The sequence below is a fragment of the Scyliorhinus torazame genome, chromosome 25 (genome assembly GCF_047496885.1).
Source record: "Scyliorhinus torazame isolate Kashiwa2021f chromosome 25, sScyTor2.1, whole genome shotgun sequence".
NCBI classification, from domain to species: domain Eukaryota; kingdom Metazoa; phylum Chordata; class Chondrichthyes; order Carcharhiniformes; family Scyliorhinidae; genus Scyliorhinus; species Scyliorhinus torazame.
Window position 1 is genome coordinate 35,327,122 of NC_092731.1, and position 17,939 is coordinate 35,345,060.

The window sequence follows — 17,939 nt, forward strand, 5'->3', positions numbered from 1 at the left end:
GTGCAGACTCCGCACAGACAGTGACCCAAGCCGGGAATCGAACCCGGGACCCTAGAGCTGTGAAGCAACTATGCTAACCACTGTGCTACCGTGCCGAAGGAGGCTGGCCAGGCTGCGAGCGCTCGATGTGGAGCTCTTCTTCTCTGAGTTCTCAGCCTCTTCCGCGCTGGTTGCTCCTGGGGGTTCCCAGGTTGTCGTTGATGATGTATTCCGACGTTGCTTCTTTTATACAGGTTCTCGCGCTGAGCCATGGGGCGGGATTCTCCAATCACACGGCAGAGTGTCCACGCCGTCGTAAACGGCGTCTCGTTTTACGGCGACGTGAACGGGCCGCTCCCAGGACTAATTCTGGCCCCTGCAGGAGGCCAGCACGGCGCTGGTGCGATTCCCGCCGCTCCAGCTGCAGATCCCAGCGCGAACAGTGCGCCGCGGGATCCGCGAATGCGCAGTTGTGCCCGCGTCAATGAGGACATGCGCCGTGGCACCGGCGCCAACGCGCGCCTGCGAAGTGGCCTCCTTCAACGCGCCGGCCCCAACACAACATGGCGCAGGGCTACAGGGGCCGGCGCGTAGGAAAGGAGGTCCCCAGCCACAGAGGCCGGCCCGCCGATCGGTGGGCCCCGATCGCGGGCCAGGCCACATCGGAGCCCCCCCCCCCCTCCCACAGGCCGCCACCCGACCCTTCCACGCCGAGGTCCCGTCAGCCCAGAGCAGGTTAGAACGGCGCCGGCGGGACTCGGCCCATTTCTTACGGCCGCTCGGGCCGGAGAATTGGCGGGCCGGTCACGTAGAGCGGCCCGTGACCGGCGCCACGCCAACTACGCCGGCGCCAATGGTCGGCGTCGGGGCGGCGTGGCCCGTTCGCAGGGATTCTCCGGCCCGGCCCAGGGCTGGGAGAATCTCCCCCCATGATACACACACACATATCTGGCCTGAGACCTATTGTCCCATCAGGATTTAAACTCATTAATAGGAATAAACAGGATACTTCTGTTCAGCCAGGGTGATTCAGTCAAGATCCATTGCCCTCTGAGACACTCTTGTCTGACCAGCTATTAGCCCATTACGAATCCTAATGGCGTCTTTGTTCATTGTTCGTCCTGCTGCAAGGTAGATCTTTACTGTCCCGAAGTTACACATTCATAGCATGGTCTTTAGTCCTTTTGTGTAAACATGATAACTACTGTCAGTGGGTAATCGCGAAGTTCCATGCAGCGATGATGAGTTTCTGCGTTGACCTGAGTGCTCAGGCAGGCAGCCAATATCGATTCAAGCCAGCGCCCTGCTTGGTAGTTCCTGATTTTGGCCTATATGTCTTGTCCCCCTCTGCCAGCCTGTCCCCAGTACCACCCTGTTTCTCCAGCTTCTCCCGAGTGCTCTGCAGATGTACAGCTCTTCTATACGCTGACTGCCGCAATGTCAAGCTTTAAATCACCTTTTAGCTTCCCATTACTTCCTCTCCCTCTTGTAGAGAACAGGACAATACCAAAGAGCCCATTCAGTATACTGTGCCTGTCCCAACTCTGAAAAATTAACCAATTAGATCCACTCCCCCCACTCTCTCCTCATGGCCTTGGAAATGTTCCTGTTCTAAGTATCTACTCAATACCTTTTTGAAAGTTCTTTGCTTTGCCACTTCCTAATTTCCCATTTTGAAGGTAGCTCCCACCATCCTATCAAGCAGCACATTCCACACCGAGACAACTCACTGCATTAACATACTGCTCATCTCCCCCACCCTCACCACCAACCCCACTACCCCGCCCTGGTTCTTATGTTAATTATCTTCAATCTGTAACTTCTCGTAATTGCCCTCCATGCCAACGGAACTGTTTCTCCTTATTTATTTTATTCAGATCCTTCATAACTTTTCCACGCTCCTGTAAACCTCCCGACCTCCTCCTCTCGAAGGGGAACAACCTTGGTTCCCCCTGGTCTGTTCACATGGCTGAGGTTCCACTCCCAATTTCCTCACTATCCTTGACGCCTTTCTGAAAGTGTGGTTCCCAGAACTGTCCACAATGCTCCACCTCGGGCCTAACCGACGACCAGGGCTCCTTTCGCGGTTGCCATCGGTTACTGCAGACAGGCTGGCTTCGAGTTCGAGAACCCGGAGGAATGCGTTACCCTGGGGGCCCTCAGGTTGGGTTGTTCACCCTGACGGAGGATTGGTCGCCCCATGTTTGTAGTGGGTCTGTTGTGTTCTGCTTCTTCATGTAGCATAAGCTGCTTCCTTGACGTAAGCTCCGACAAAGGAAGGTTCAGACTTGGAGATAGGTTTAACACATTTATTGAACAGTTAACAATTCTCCTACTTGAGTTTGACTCTCCTGCTAATCTTGCTGTAGTAACTCAATCTAACTAACCAGTCTGCTCTAAGCCATGCGGTGGGTGTGATGCTTCTGATCTGCCCCTGTCCTTCTCTTTAAGTGTCGCTTGTGGAAAAGAGAAAGAGCATGTGTGCCCTGTCCTTATATATGGGTTGCCCCCTTGTGGTAGTGTCACCTCTGGGTGTCTTGACTGCCTATTGGTCGTGTCCTATTCTAAGTGTTCATTAGCTGTAAGTCTGCATGTCATGATGTCTCTGGTGCTCCCTCTAGTGTTCACCTAGTTTAAGTGTGAGCATTAACCCCTTGTGTATTTACAGCGATGCATAACACCACAGGTGTTCTCTGGTGTGTTGAAGGTTGAGAGTTCAAATCCCGCTCCAGGGACTCCAGTGCCTGATCTAAGCGGACGCTCCCAGTGCAGCACTGTTGGAGGGCTGTACTACCAGAGGTGCCAGTTTTCGACTGAGGCATTAAATGGGGCTCCGTCTCCTCCTCCCAGGTGGATGTAAAGGGTCCCGTGGCCACTATTTGTACAAGAACTGGGATGTTCTCCCTCATGTCCCGGCCAAACATCACCAAAACGGATAATCTGGGATTTTAATCACATCGCTGTTTCTGGGATCTTGCTCTGCACAAATTGGCTGCCGTGTTTCCTGTATTACAACACTTCAAAAATACTTCCTTGTCTGAACAGTACTTTGTGATGTCGCAAGGATGTGCCAGGCGCAATACAAGTGTTACCTTTTCTCTCTCAGCTCATAGACTCATCTGAAGGTGGCACGGTGACACAGTGGTTAGCACTGCTGCCTCACAGCGCCAGGGACCCGGGTTCAATTCCGGCCTTGGGTCACTGTCTGTGCGGAGTCTGCACGCTCTCCCCATGTGTGTTTCCTCCAGGTGCTCCGGTTTCCTCCAACAGGCCAAAGATGTGCGGGTTAGGGTGGATTGGCCATGTCAAAATTGCCCCTTAGCGTTCGAAGGTTGGGTGGGGTTACAGGGCCAAGGCGGGGGAGTGCAGACTCGATGGACCGAATGGCCTCTATCTGCACTGTAGGGATTTAATGGGGACATGTCCCAATGTCGCAGACCTGGGTTGCCACCTTATGCCTGAGTTCAATCTCCTAATCTGCCAACCAAATCAAAGAGGTGAGATTGCTACGCATGGAAACAAGTTGTGTGGTTCTGGGGCAATCTCGGCCCACTGCGCTGAAGATAATTCATTCCTCAATTACACGCTTAGAGCAGAGAGGTCAGGGGTAGTGGGTAGTGCAGTTATCACCCTTATTCCTTGGACCAGGCTGTCTGTGAGCGAAGACCTCTTGTCAGGGCACTCGCTGTCTATTGGCACCATCCACTGCTCCAGGCACAGAGGGATCCTCTTACTGTGCATGAGATTGGGTGGTTTCATCAGATAGAACGATATAGGCCGTAGTGTCCTCCCCACCGACCCGGCACCCCCCGCCCCTGCTGATAATCCAACAGTGTCAGATAATCCCAGGGTGGAAGAGTCAATTACTGGGGGGCATAGGTTTAAGGCGCGAAGGGCAAAGTTTAGAGGAGATGTGCGAGGGACGTTTTTTACACAGAGGGTGGTGGGTGCCTGGAACTCGCTGCCGGAGGAGGTGGTGGAAGCAGGGACGATAGTGACATTTAAGGGGCATCTTGACAAATACATGAATAGGATGGGAATAGAGGGATACAGACCCCGGAAGTGTAGAAGGTTTTACGTTAGACGGGCAGCATGGTCGGCGCAGGCTTGGAGGGCCGAAGGGCCTGTTCCTGTGCTGTACTTTTCCTTGTTCTTTAGTGCCTCACCCTGACCCGATATCCTCTCCCACCAATGTCTAAAACCCCATCCTTACATCTTGTTCACTTACTTCAAAACTGACCTCTCCCTTTTTAAAAAATAAATTTAGAGTACCCAATTATTATTTTTTCCCAATTAAGGGGCAATTTAGTGTGGCCAATCCACCTACCTGATGTACGATCAGCCACTACTGAAGCGAGATTGTAGTCCAATTGAAGGCTTTAATGAACAAGTAGTTACCCCAGCAGCTCCGGTACAAAATGACTGCTGTGGGTGAAACACAGACTCTAATGCTCCACCTGCTGGGCGGAACCAGCAGGCAGGTCCCACCACTCATACTACAGTATAAGGTACATCCCACCTAGGTACCGCAATACCCCTAATATAGACGACCACATTCACCCCCTGTTTAAAAAAGAGTCCGGCGGGTGTGGTGGCCTTGCTTTTACAGTGGTAGAGGTTATAGCGGTACCCTTCGGTGCCTTTACATGCAATACACATATTTACAGACAATTATTTCATTTTACAATGAAACTATCAGCCGGTCGGGGGCCCTGGTCGTCCTCTGCGATCGTCGCAGTCCCGGCGGTGATGCTGGCGTCGGCTCGGGCTTCCGTGGCTCTGGGAGCGTGTCGTCTTCAGCTTCATCGCATCCGGATGGGGCCGGTGGGAGGACGGATCCTCCTGGGAAGGGGGCTGCGGTGGTGTGCGCCGGTGAAAAAATGGTTGGGGTTGGTGGGGGTGGGGGGATCCAGCGGGGGCCAGATCCCGGAGGGAGACCGTGTCTTGTCGGCCGTCGGGGTGCGCCACATACGCGTACTGGGGGTTAGCATGGGGGGGATGTACCCTCTCGACCAGTGGGTCCGACTTGTGGGCCCATACGTGTTTGCAGAGTAGGACGGGTCTGGGGTCTGGGCCCGCAGACCGTACCGGTCAACCATTCGGTCCATCTCCCGTTGGAAGACCGAGACCCCATTTGTGACACCAAAGGGAACCCTTAGAAAGTGGTAGAGCCGCCCATCTGCTTCGAATGCAGTGTACTTGCGGTCGTCCGGGCGAATGGGGAGCTGGTGGTAGGCGGATTTAAGGTCTACTGTGGAGAAAATCTTGTACTGCGCTATCTGGTTGACCATTTCAGATATGCGGGGGAGAGGGTACGCGTCGAGCTGCGTTGATGAGGTCCCCGAGGAGGACTCCCTAGGGAAGGCAAGGCAACGTTCATGAGGTGTTTCGTTGGTAGTAGTGCACAGTAGTGATCAGATGGAGCGAAGTGCATCGGGGAGGACCTTCTGCCAGCGGGACACTGGGAGATTCTTGGACCGTAGGGCCAGTAGGACGGCCTTCCAGACCGTCCCGTTCTCCCTCTCTACCTGACCGTTTCCCCGGGGGTTGTAACTGGTCGTCCTGCTCGAGGCGATGCCCTTGCTGAGCAGGAATTGACGCCGCTCGTCGCTCATAAAGGAGGACCCCCTATCGTTATGGATGTAGGCGGGGAAACCGAACAGGGTAACGATGCTGTGGAGGGCTTTAATGACGGTGGCAGCCGTCATGTCGGGACAGGGGATGGCGAAAGGGAACCGGGAGTACTCATCAATCACGTTTAAGAAATACGTGTTGCGGTCGGTGGAGGGAAGGGGCCCTTTGAAATCCACGCTGAGGCGTTCAAAGGGGCGGGAAGCCTTCACCAGGTGCGCTTTCTCTGGCCTGGAGAAGTGCAGCTTGCACTCCGCGCAGATTTGGCAGTTTCTGGTTACGGCCCTGACCTCGATGGAGTAGGGCAGATTGCGGGTTTTAACAAAGTGGAAGAACCGGGTGGCAGAGGTTGTCGTGGAGGGTCCGGAGTCGGTCTACCTGTACACTGGCACAAGTGCCGCGGGACAGGGCATCAGGAGGCTCATTGAGCTTCCAGGGACGATACAAGATCTCGTAATTCTAGTTGGAGAGCTCGATCCGCCACCGTAAGATCTTATCATTCTTAATTTTGCCCCGCTGTGCATTGTCAAACATGAAGGCTACCGACCGTTGGTCAGTAAGGAGAATGAATCTCCTGCCAGCCAGGTAGTGCCTCCAATGCCGCACAGCTTTGACGATGGCTTGGGCCTCTTTCTCGACGGAGGAATAGCGGATTTCTGAGGCGTGGAGGGTGCGTGAAAAGAAGGCCACTTGTCTGCCCGCCTGATTGAGGGTGGCAGCCAGAGCTACGTCTGATGCGTCGCTCTCGACCTGGAAGGGGAGGGACTCATCGAATGCGTGCATCGTCACCCTGGCGATGTCTGCTTTGTTGCGACTGAAAGCCTGGTGGGCCTCTGCCGATAGGGGAAAAACCGTGGACTGGATTAGTGGGCGGGCCTTGTCCACATAATTGGGGACCCACTGGGCGTAATAAGCAAAGAAGCCCAGGAAACTTTTCAGGGCCTTGGGGCAGTGGGGGAGGGGAAAGTCCATGAGGGGGCGCACGCGTTCGGGATCTGGGCCTATGACTCCATCATACACTACGTAGCCGAGGATGGCTAGGCGATCGGTGCTAAACAGCATTTGTCCTTGTTATAGGTTAAGTTAAGGATTTTTGCGGTATGGAGGAATTTGCGGAGGTTGGTGTCGTGGTCCTGCTGGTCGTGGCCGCAGATGGTGACATTGTCGAGGTACGGGAACGTGGCCCGCAGACCGTACCGGTCAACCATTCGGTCCATCTCCTGTTGGAAGACCGAGACCCCATTTGTGACACCAAAGGGAACCCTTAGAAAGTGGTAGAGCCGCCCATCTGCTTTGAATGCAGTGTACTTGCGGTCGTCCGGGCGAATGGGGAGCTGGTGGTAGGCTGATTTAAGGCCTACTGTGGAGAAAACCTTGTACTGCGCTATCTGGTTGACCATTTCAGATATGCGGGGGAGAGGGTACGCGTCGAGCTGCGTATACCTGTTGATGGTCTCACTGTAGTCTTTGACCATCTTATGTTTCTCCCCAGTCTTTACAACCACCACTTGAGCTCTCCAGGGGCTGTTGCTGGCCTTGATAATGCCTTCCTTTAGTAACCGCTGGACTTTCTCTTTTGTTGTGCTCTTGAAGTAGCAGAAGCTGCTTCCTTGATGTGCACTCTGACAAAGGAAGGTTCAGACTTGGAGATAGCTTCAACACGTTTATTGAACTATTAACAATTCTCCTACTTGGATTCGACGCTACTGTTAATCCTTCTATAGCTACTCAGACTGACGAACCAGTCTGCTACAATCCACGTGGTGGGTGTGATGTTCTCTCAACCCTGTGTCTGTACTCACTGAGTGTCTCCACTGGAAAGAGACTGAGCATGTGTGATGTGCCCTTTTATATGGGTTGGTGTAATGCCCCCCTGTGGTAGTGTCACCTCTGTGTGTATCATGACTGCCCAATGGTCGTGTCCCATCTTACTGACCTATTGGTTGACTGTGTGTGTGCCATGTCTCTGGTGATCCCTCTAGTGTCTAGCTAGGTGTAGTGTATGTACATTAACCCTTTGTGTACTTACAGTGATGTATATCACCACACTTCCGACCTAATGAAGGTCCGATCCTGGGCTGTACCGTCTGCTCCTGGTGGCAACGGGTTTGCAATCGGGGGTAAGGTTTGCAAACAGGGAAGGCGGGTCGACCTTGAGGGTCGCGAGGCTGCAGACAGTGAGGGGGGGTATGGGGCCGCCGAATTTGAAGGTTAAACTTTGCAGGTTACACTGGGAGTCCAGTCCCAGGAGTGTGGCAGCGCAGAGATGGGGGAGGACGTAGAGTCGGAAGTTATTGAACTCCGTGCCCTGGACCGTGAGGTTGGCTATGCAGTACCCCCAGATCGCCACAGAGTGGGACCCAGCGGCCAGGGAGATCTTTTGTTTAATCGGGTGTACAGCGAGGGAGCAGTGTCTTACCGTATTGGGATGGATGAAGCTCTCCGTGCTCCCAGAGTCGATCAAGCAGGATGTCTTGTGCCCATTGATGAGTACCGACGTCGTCGCGGTTGAAAGCGTTTGGGGCCGAGACTGGTTCACTGAGGCAAGTTGTGGCAGAAGCTGAGAGATCTCGTCAGGCGGTACACGGCCACCCGAGTCGTCATCCAAGATGGCTGCCCCCATGAATCACACATGGCTGGCTGGGAGATCTCATCAGGCGATACATGGCCAGCCGAGTCGGGGCCCTGAGACGTCATCCAAGATGGCTGCCCCCATGAATTGCACATGGCCTGTGAGGAGAGGAATGGCAGCGGGCCCGGTTCGCCTGTGGAGACAGCGGCGGCCGACATGTGCGACCAGTGGGCGCCGCCACCTTGGCTGGACTCAGGACCCTGACTCGGATGACCACACACCGCCCGGGGAGAATATCCAAGTTCAGCCACGACTAGCCTCGGTGACCCTGGACCAGTCACGGCCCCGAATACCCGCGACTACAACGACGACCATGCTCATCAATGGGCATGAAACATCCTGTCTGATCAACTCTGGGAGCACGGAGAGCTTCATACACCCCAACACGGTAAAGCGCTGTTCGCTCCCTGTTCACCCAGTTAACCAAACAATCTCCCTGGCCTCCGGGTCTTATTCAGTGGAGATCAAGGGGTATTGCATAGCGAACCTCACGGTCCAGAGAAGGGAGTTTAAAAATTACCAGCTCTACGTCCTTCCCCACCTCTGCGCTGCCACACTCCTAGGGTTAAATTTTCAATGCAACCTCGAAAGCTTAACCTTTAAATTCGGCGGCCCTATACCCCCCCTCACTGTCTGCAGCCTCGCGCCCCTCAAGGTCGATCCGCCTTCCCTGTTTGCGAACCTCACCCCGGATTGCAAACCCGTCGCCACCAGGAGCAGACGGTATAGTGCCCAGGACCGGACCTGTTAGGTCGGAGGTCCAGCGATTACTGAGGGAAGGTGTCATTGAGGCTAGCAACAGTCCCTGGAGAGCTCAAGTAGTGGTTGTAAAGACTGGGGAGAAGCATAGGATGGTCATCGATTATAGTCAGACCATCAACAGGTATACGCAGCTTGATGCGTACCCTCTCCCCCGCATATCCGACCTGGTCAACAGGATCGCACAATACAAGGTCTTTTCCACGGTGGATCTAAAGTCCGCCTACCACCGGCTCCCCATCCGCCCTCGCGACCGCAAGTACACTGCCTTCGAGGCAGATGGGCGGCTCTATCACTTCCTAAGGGTTCCCTTCTGTGTCACAAATGGAGTCTCGGTCTTCCAACGGGAGATGGACCGAATGGTTGACCGGTACGGTTTACAGGCCACATTCCCGTACCTCGATAATGTCACCATCTGCGTCCATGACCAGCAGGATCACGACACCAACCTCCGAAAATTCCTCCAGACCGCAAAAATCCTTAATCTCACATAGAACAAGGATAAATGCGTGTTCAGCACCGACCGTCTAGCCATCCTCGGCTACTTAGTGCATGATGGAGTTAGAGGCCCCGACCCTGAACGCAAACGCCCCCTCATGGAGTTCCCCCTCCCTCACTGCTCCAAGGCCCTGAAAAGCTGCCTGGGATTTTTCTCTTATTATGCCCAGTGGGTCCCCAAATATGCGGACAAGGCCCGCCCGCTAATCCAGTCCACGGTTTTTCCCCTATCGGCAGAGGCCCGCCAGGCCTTCAGCCGCATCAAAGCGGACATCGCAAAGGCCACGATGCACGCCATCGACGAGTCCCTCCCCTTCCAAGTCGAAAGCGACGCATCCGACGTAGCTCTGGCGGCCACCCTCAACCAAGCGGGCAGACCCGTGGCCTTCTTCTCCCGTACCCTCCAGGCTTCAGAAATCTGCCATGCTTCAGTTGAAAAGGAGGCCCAGGTCATAGTAGAAGCTGTGCGACACTGGAGGCATTACCTGACCGGCAGGAGAGTCACTCTCCTCACAGACCAACGGTCGGTGGCCTTCATGTTCGATAATGCACAGTGGGGCAAGATAAAGAACGACAAGATCTTACGGTGGAGGATTGAACTCTCCACCTACAACTATGAGATCTTATATCGCCCTGGGAAGTTAAACGAGCCTCCCGATGCCCTGTCCCTTGGCACATGTGCCAATGTACAAGTGGACCGCCTGCAAGCCCTCCACGAGGACCTCTGCCACCCGGGGGTCATTCGATTCTTCCATTTCATTAAAACCCGCTACCTGCCCTACTCCATCGAGGAGGTCAGGACAGCCACCAGGAATTGCCAAATCTGCGCAGAGTGCAAGCCGCACTTCTATAGGCCAGAGAAAGCGCACCTGATAAAGGCTCCTCATCCCTTTGAACGCCTCAGTATGGACTTCAAAGAGCCCCCCCCGTCCACCGACCACAACACGTACTTCCTGAACGTGATTGCCGAGTACTCCCAGTTCCCATTCGCCATTCCCTGCCCCGACATGACCGCAACCACCGTCATAAAAGCCCTCCACACTCCTCCATGCTAACCCTCAATACGCCTACGTGGCGCACCCCGACGGCCGACAGGATTCGGTCTCCCTACGGGACCTGGCGCCCGCTGGGTCCCCACACACACCCCCACTACCAATCCCACCCTCCCACCGGCGCACGCCACAGCCACCCCCTTCCCAGGTGGATCGGTCCTCCCACCGGTCCCGACTAGGGGTGATGAAGCTGCTGAAGAAGCCAAAGCCACGCTCCCGGAGCCACGGATGCCCGAGCCGCCGCACGGCCAGCAGAGGTGGTGGAGTCAGAGTCATTCGGGACATTTAAGCGACTCTTAGACAGGCACATGGACAGCAGTAAATTGAAGGGGTGTAGGTTAGGTTGATCTTGGATTAGGATAAATGGTCGGCACAACATCGTGGGCTGAAGGGCCTGTACTGTGCTATGTTCTATGCCAAGATAACAGTGTGGAGATATAAAGGAAGCCTGCGGATGTCAGAGATTTCAAACAGAAACTGAGAATGATGGTATTACCCAGCAGGCCAGTCAGCAACAAGAAGAGAGATCTGTGATGTGGGGGAAAAAACTCCATTTAAAGTTTCAGCATTTTTCAAAAGTGACCAAGTGATTGAAATCGGAGTTTAAGCTTCACGTACACCATGGAATGCTCCATTCAGTCTGCGGGGGGATGAGGTTCGGACATTCCTGGCTTAGAGTGGGTAAAGATGCAGCTCTGTGTACTAGACAACGGGAGGCCTCAGACTCACTGAGTTCTCTGGCATAGAAAGAGGCCCTTCGGCCCAGCATGTCTGTGCCAACTGTCGTGAACCTATCGTAATCCCAGCTTTCAGCACTGGTCTGTTTCTTAAATGTTATAAGGGTCTCTGCCTCCACCACCCTTTCAGGCAGCGAGTTCCAAACTCCCACCACCCTCTGGGTAAAAAGGTTTCCCCTCACATCCCCTCTAAACCTCCTGCCCCTTACCTTAAATCTCTGCCCCCTGGTCACTGATCCCTCCACCAAGGGAGGGTTCCTCCCTATCTACCCTATCCATGTCCCTCATAATTTTATACACCTCGATCAGCCTTCTCTGCTCCAAGGAAAAGGAGCCTAACCAGCCTCTCTCCATAGCTGAAACACTCCAGCTCAGGCAACATCCTGGTGAATCTCCTCCGCACCCTCTCCAGTGCAATCACATCCTTCCTATAGTGTGGCGACGAGAACTCAGCACAGTACTCTAGCTGGGCCTTAACCAGTGTTTTATACAGCTCCACCATATCCTCCCTGCTCTTGTATTCTATGCCTCGGTTAATAAAGACAAGTATCGCATCTGCTTCTTAACCACCTTACCTACCTGTCCCACTGTCTTCAGGGATCTGTGGACCTGCACCCCCAGGGACCTCTGGTCCTCTGTACTTCCCAGCATCCGACCGTTCATTGTGCATTCCCTTGTCCAGTTTGTCCTCCCAAAATGCATCACCTCACACTTTGCAGGATTAAATTCCATTTGTCACTCTTCTGTCCGTCTATATCGTCCTGTAATCTAAGGCTTTCCTCCTCGCTATTTACCACCAGTTTTTGTGTCATCTGCGAACTTACTGATCGAACTCCCCACATTATTCAGAGACATTAATGTGCACTACAGCCAGGGACCCAGCACCGATCCCTGCGGAACACCATTGGACACCAGAATAACGTCCAACCTGGATCCAATGGGCTCTTACCTTCTTGTGACGCAGTGGGGTTAACGCCACTGCCTCTCAGCCGGAAGCTCCGGGTTCGAGTCCCACTTGACGGCCAAGGAAGGTGCGTTCACAAGACGGCCAACAGGGCGAGTGTGTCAACCTGCAAGTCCTCCCGGACACGCCAATGGCTGGCGGTAAGGGTGGGAGAGATTCCTGGTCAGACACATTGGATGTGGAGTGTCGCCCCTCAAGCTGTAAGCCTCTGGCAACAGACTAGCGACCTGTTCCGGGAATTACCCGCTATGGAAACAGTTGGGGGCTCGGTGTGGGCAGAGAATTGTTGTTGTATTATCCGAAAAAAGTTAAGAACGATATTGTTATCTGCATATCTCCAAGGTGCCACATCACTCACAACTGCAAGATAGTCTGTGCACAACACAGTAAGGTCTGAAAAATACATTTAATGCCAGCCATTTTGTTTCCTTATTTGTTTATGGGATGTCGGCATCGCTGGGCCATCCCAGAATTTGTGACACCCCCCTATCTGCCCTTGAACTGAGTGTCTCTCTCGGCCATTTCAGAGGGGGGCAGTTAAGAGCCAACCACGTTGCTGTGGAGTCAGGAGTCACGTGTAGGCCAGGCCGGGTGAGGACGGCAGATTTCCTTCCCTAAAGGGGACGTTAGTGAACCAGATGCGTTTTTACAACGATCGATGACAGTTTCCTGATCACCATTGCAGAGACTAACTTTATGATTCCCGATTTACGAGCTCGATTTAAAGTCTTGTCAGCTGGCTGGTGGGATTTGACCCTCGGACTGGGCCTCTGAATTATTAGTCCAGAGACACGGCCCCTCCACCACTGTCTCCATTGTTCCTGATCGGCACGCTGTGGGTTTGCTACAGGAGGTGGGTAACCTTTAAGGGCTATCAGCGTCTACCTTTTCGGCTGACAGACGAAGATTAATCATTTGAGGACGTACTGGAGAACATCAGACAGTGAGACTAGCATTTTTATAGCTCCGTATGGTGACAATCAGATCATCGGTTTTAGTGATGTTGGTTGAGGGATAAACATTAGCCCATGACACCAGAACCCCCCCACACTGCTCTAGTCAGTCAGGACGATCCATTAAAACCACTTGAGAGGGCGGAGAGGACTCTGGTTTCAGATGGCACCTAAAAGACAGAGCCGCACTCCCTCAGCGCTGTGCTAGATCTGGACCCTCAGTTGATTTGAAACTGGTTTATCCACGAGGAGCCAGCCGGCATTTTGAACACTGCTGCTAATCCGTTCTACTCGTCGGCGACCCTGACAGATTAGAAGCCTACAATTTGCACAGATGCCCATCCCACGAGCCCTCCGACTCCTGTTCTTAAAGCGCTAAGTGGTTTTGTTTCCTCAGTGGGGAGCCAGTGTTGGTGAGATCCACTATATCGTGAATGGGTGTCATTAGAGGACTGGAGTATGACATGGAAACAATGAGCTCTCCGTGTAGCCTTTTCTTGAGGCAATCTGTTGTGAAACCTCACCGTTCTTTATCCTGACCTGCCAAAATGCAGCAGCAATCAGATTTCATTCCAGGCCCAGGTAATTGGTCCCCCAGTGACTATTAACAGCCCACTGCGATCACTCTGTATTTTGGGTTGGACATTCTTTGGTTTTGTTTTATTTTTCCTTGCGTTCTCCTGTACGGACTCTCAAGTGGTTTTGAAGGTGCTGTTTGTGCGGGGGGGGGGGGGGGGGGGGGGGGGGGGAGCTGCTGGTTTTGTGCCAAATGATTGGGAACCATGTGGAGTAGTCCTGGGGGCAAGCAAGGTGGGCGAAAGATCACCCGGCCTGTGATAAATCATCGAATTTACAGTGCAGAAGGAGGCCATTCGGCCCATCGAGTCTGCACCGGCTCTTGGAAAGAGCACCCTACCCAAGGTCAACACCTCCACCCTATCCCCACAACCCAGTAACCCCTCCCAACACTCAGGGCAATTTTGGATACTAAGGGCAATTTATCATGGCCAATCCACCTAACCTGCACATCTTTGGACTGTGGGGGGAAACCCACGCAGACACGGGGAGGATGTGCAGACTCCGCACAGACAGTGACCCAAGCTGGAATCGAACCTGGGACCCTGGAGTTGTGAAGCAATTGTGCTAACCACTGTGCTACCGTGCTGCCCAGATGTGCAGAGAGAGTGGGGAAGACACATTGGGGCGGGGGGGGGGGGATGGCGTTGACCTGGTAAGAGTGGGAGGGGGGCACTCACTACCAGGACACCCCGGGACTCTAGCGATATTCACGCGGGGCCCAATGCAGGCGCGGAATCAGCCATCCACTAAAGAAACCGGTTTAGGGAATGCCTGACCCATACACGGGACGGAAGACCAAATGAGAAGATGATGCTGGAATATGTGGGATGGTTGGTCACCCTGTGCCTGTGTTATGTACCTATCGCTAGTCAGTTAGGCCCCTACTCTGTCCAGAGAGCTTGCCGGGTTAATGTTCTTTACAGTCCCAGGTCTATAATCTGTGAGGTGACTTGGGATCAGGTTAGTCTCAAGGTAGCAGGTCTGGTCTTTGGGAAATTGGGATCCACTCACATCTCTGTGATGCAGTCAGCTCCGACTGCTCAGATTACCATAGTTAAACCTTCAAAAGGGATCCCATATGCACTCTGTGTTGGTAAGCAATATGGGCTCTAGCTAGTGTGCAGACACACTTGGGCATTCATTTAGGGAGGTGTACTGGACGTGTACAGCACAGCAAGTAGGCCTGTGGTCCTCTCTGTAGATTGAGTTGAGAGAGCCCCATACACGGTGGTCTGTGCGTCTCAAACCAGACTGATAAATATGGGACTTACCCAGTAAGTTTGATGTTCATCAGTGCTGTGAGGTCTACAGTCAGAAACTTCACTCTTTAGATCTTGTAACAATTTTTATATGTTGCTAATGGAACTCTTAAGGCTGATCTGTAGTATAGGGCGGCACAATAGCACAGTGGTTAGCACTGTTGCTTCACAGCTGCAGGGTGCCAGGTTCGATTCCCGGCTTGGCTCACTGTCTGTGCGGAGTCTGCACGTTCTCCCCGTGTCTGCGTGGGTTTCCTCCGGGCGCTCCGGTTTCCTCCCACAAGTCCAAAGATGTGGGGGTTAGGTTACGAGCGATAGGGGCGGGGGAGTGAACCTTGGTAGCGTGCTCTAACGGAGGGTCGGTGCAGACTCGATGGGCTGAATGGCCTTGTTCTGCACTGTAGGGATTCTGAGATACCCTAATTCAGAACCTACCGATCGAGGGTGTGAAACGATTGAATCATTGCTGTCTGTTTAAAAACCTGACAACTATACCTGTTCCATTCTGAATGATTCCCGTTCTGTTGCTCTGAACATTCCTTTTCTTTTTGTCACCTCCCACAGAGCAAAGATGCTGGGATCAGGACTCTGGTCATGCTGGATGAACAGGGAGGTGAGTGGATTTCCGATAACACGTCCGGGTTCACATCGGGAGATAGGAGGGGGAAGTAATTTCACATGATCGGGGACACTCATCCCACTGAAATTAGCCTGAGGCAGTAGCCCCTGGGGAGAGGGCAGGCGCTAGAGGAATGCTTACACAAGGAAACCAGTCTCCTGGTGCTTGGGAGCTGCCTGAAGTGAGGATGCCACTATGGCACAGTGGGGAAAGGTGCCACCCAACGTTGGGGGCTGAGTGGTGCCAGTCCTGATCCAACCCAACCCGAATGGGACAGCAAGAAAGATGTTCCCAACTGCCTCAAATCTGCTGAATTAATTTGGGATCTAGACGTGGGTCGTTCAGTTTCCAGGTCGCTGTGGCTTGGCGGTGGATGGCGTAGTGAGTTATTCCACCCCGGGGTATCACCTGCATCTCCAGTACGGGCAAAGCAACCACACACAACATTCTAATCCCTGACCCGTTACCGTCGGGAATGACTTGAGTCAAGCCTGATTTTGTATCTTTCTTTTGACAGTTTTTAAGGTTTGGGGCATGTCTGGCAGGGCTGCCCAGCCCTAACTGCCCTGAGACCTGGCAGGGCTGCCCAGCCCGAACTGCCCTGAGACCTGGCAGGGCTGCCCAGCCCTGACTGCCCTGAGACGTTGATGGTGACCCTTCTCCTTGAAGCACTGTGCTCTGTATCCGCTCCAGATGTTTGATATGGTGGAAGGGGCTAGCTGGGCTGATTCAGAAGGCAGCTGAGAGTCAGCCAATGGGTCTTACCCAGAAAGATGGGCAACTTCCTTCCCTCAAGGACAGGAGTAAACAAATTGTGACAATCCGACACTTCCCTGGTCATTTTTACCGACGCCAACTTTTTATTTCAAGGTGCTTTTCAAACTAAGTTCAGAGTCGCAAACCGTCACGTTGAGATTTGAACCCTCATTCTCTGGCCCTGGGATGGAACAATGAGAAACGATCCCCTCAACACTGGAGAGAAATTCCAGAATCTCAAGAATTTAAATTTATCTGATTCACTTGCTGAAAGGCTCATAAAAATAAGGGGGATTAGAGCCCGTTTTCTCTCCCACCCCGGCGTGAACTGTGCGCCGCGGGATCCGCGCATTCGCCGTGGCACCAGCGTCAACGAGGAAATGCGCGGTGGCCTCCCTCAACGCTCCGGCCCCGACGCCACATGGCGCGGGAGTTCAAGGGCCGTCGCGTAAGAAAATAGGCCCGGGGAGCGAGAGGCCGGCCCACCGATTGGTGGGCCCCAATCGCGGGCCAGGCCCCATCGGACCCCCCCCCCCCCCTCCCCCCCCCGCCGGGATTGGGAACCCCCCTCCCGCAGGCCGCCCCCGACCCTGCGCGCAGAGTTCCCGCCGGCTGTGACCAGGCGTGGACAACGCCGGCGGGACCTTGCCTTTTTAGAGCGGCCGCTCGGCCCATCCGGGCTGGAGAATCGGTGGCCCGGCCACGTAGAGCAGCCCGTGGCCGGCTAGAAGATTCCCGCCCAGGGTGTCTCCTCACCCCTCCTGCCGTCTACCAACTCTCGAAGATCAGAGCAACCAGCCTAATTCGGGCATTGACTGAACCCAACGCCAATATAAGTCAAACGAAGGGTGTCACTGGCTGGGCTAGCATTTGTTGCCCAGCCCTAATTGCCCTTGAACTGAATGTCTTGTTGGGCCATTTCAGGGAGGGGCAATTAAGAGGCAACATCTAGGCCAGGCCAGGTAAGGATGTCCTAATGGACGTTATTGAACCAGATCAATGATGGTGAGATGGATAATGTATTCCAGATTTACTAATTGAATTTAAATGCTACCAGCTCCCGTAGAGGGTTTGAACCTTTGTCCCCAGAGTATCGGCCTGGTCCTCTGCATTGCTAGTCCAGTGATATTACCACTAGGTCACCACCTCCCCCAATAAATTGGCCATATGCTCACGATTTGGACATGTTTCCTGGAGGTTGTTACGTTGGGTTGGAGTGGCCACCACTTGGGAGCAGTGTGGATATTGGAGTGTCGTAGGGTAAGGTCCCCCACTCCTATCTGTCCCCAAATAAATTGCTCTCCCTTCGCTGCCTGCGCCGACCAGACAATTTAGGACAAGAATTTCTGAGCAACTGATCACGTTCTTCCGATCAGTAAAATATGATTGGTGAATTTTGCGGCTCACAGCAAGTCCAGTTCACAAGGTGGTGGAATTGGATATCAGGAACCTGGATAAGGGTCGGTGAGGGGGCCTCTGGGCGTCCTTCAGTGGATAAGGAGATGACCGTCTCGTGCTCCC

The 17,939-nt window shown here is 53.7% G+C and overlaps 1 protein-coding gene across 4 annotated transcripts in view; it reads left to right on the forward strand.

The window, feature by feature from the left end:
• Positions 1–17,939, forward strand: part of LOC140402480 (synaptosomal-associated protein 25-like) — a 404,508-nt gene that overhangs the window by 353,649 nt on the left and 32,920 nt on the right. For all 4 annotated transcript variants that reach the window (XM_072490303.1, XM_072490304.1, XM_072490301.1 and 1 more), the window contains exon 4: positions 15,608–15,656. In XM_072490303.1, coding sequence (XP_072346404.1) covers positions 15,608–15,656 — 49 coding nt within the window. The remainder of the gene's footprint in view (positions 1–15,607; positions 15,657–17,939) is intronic.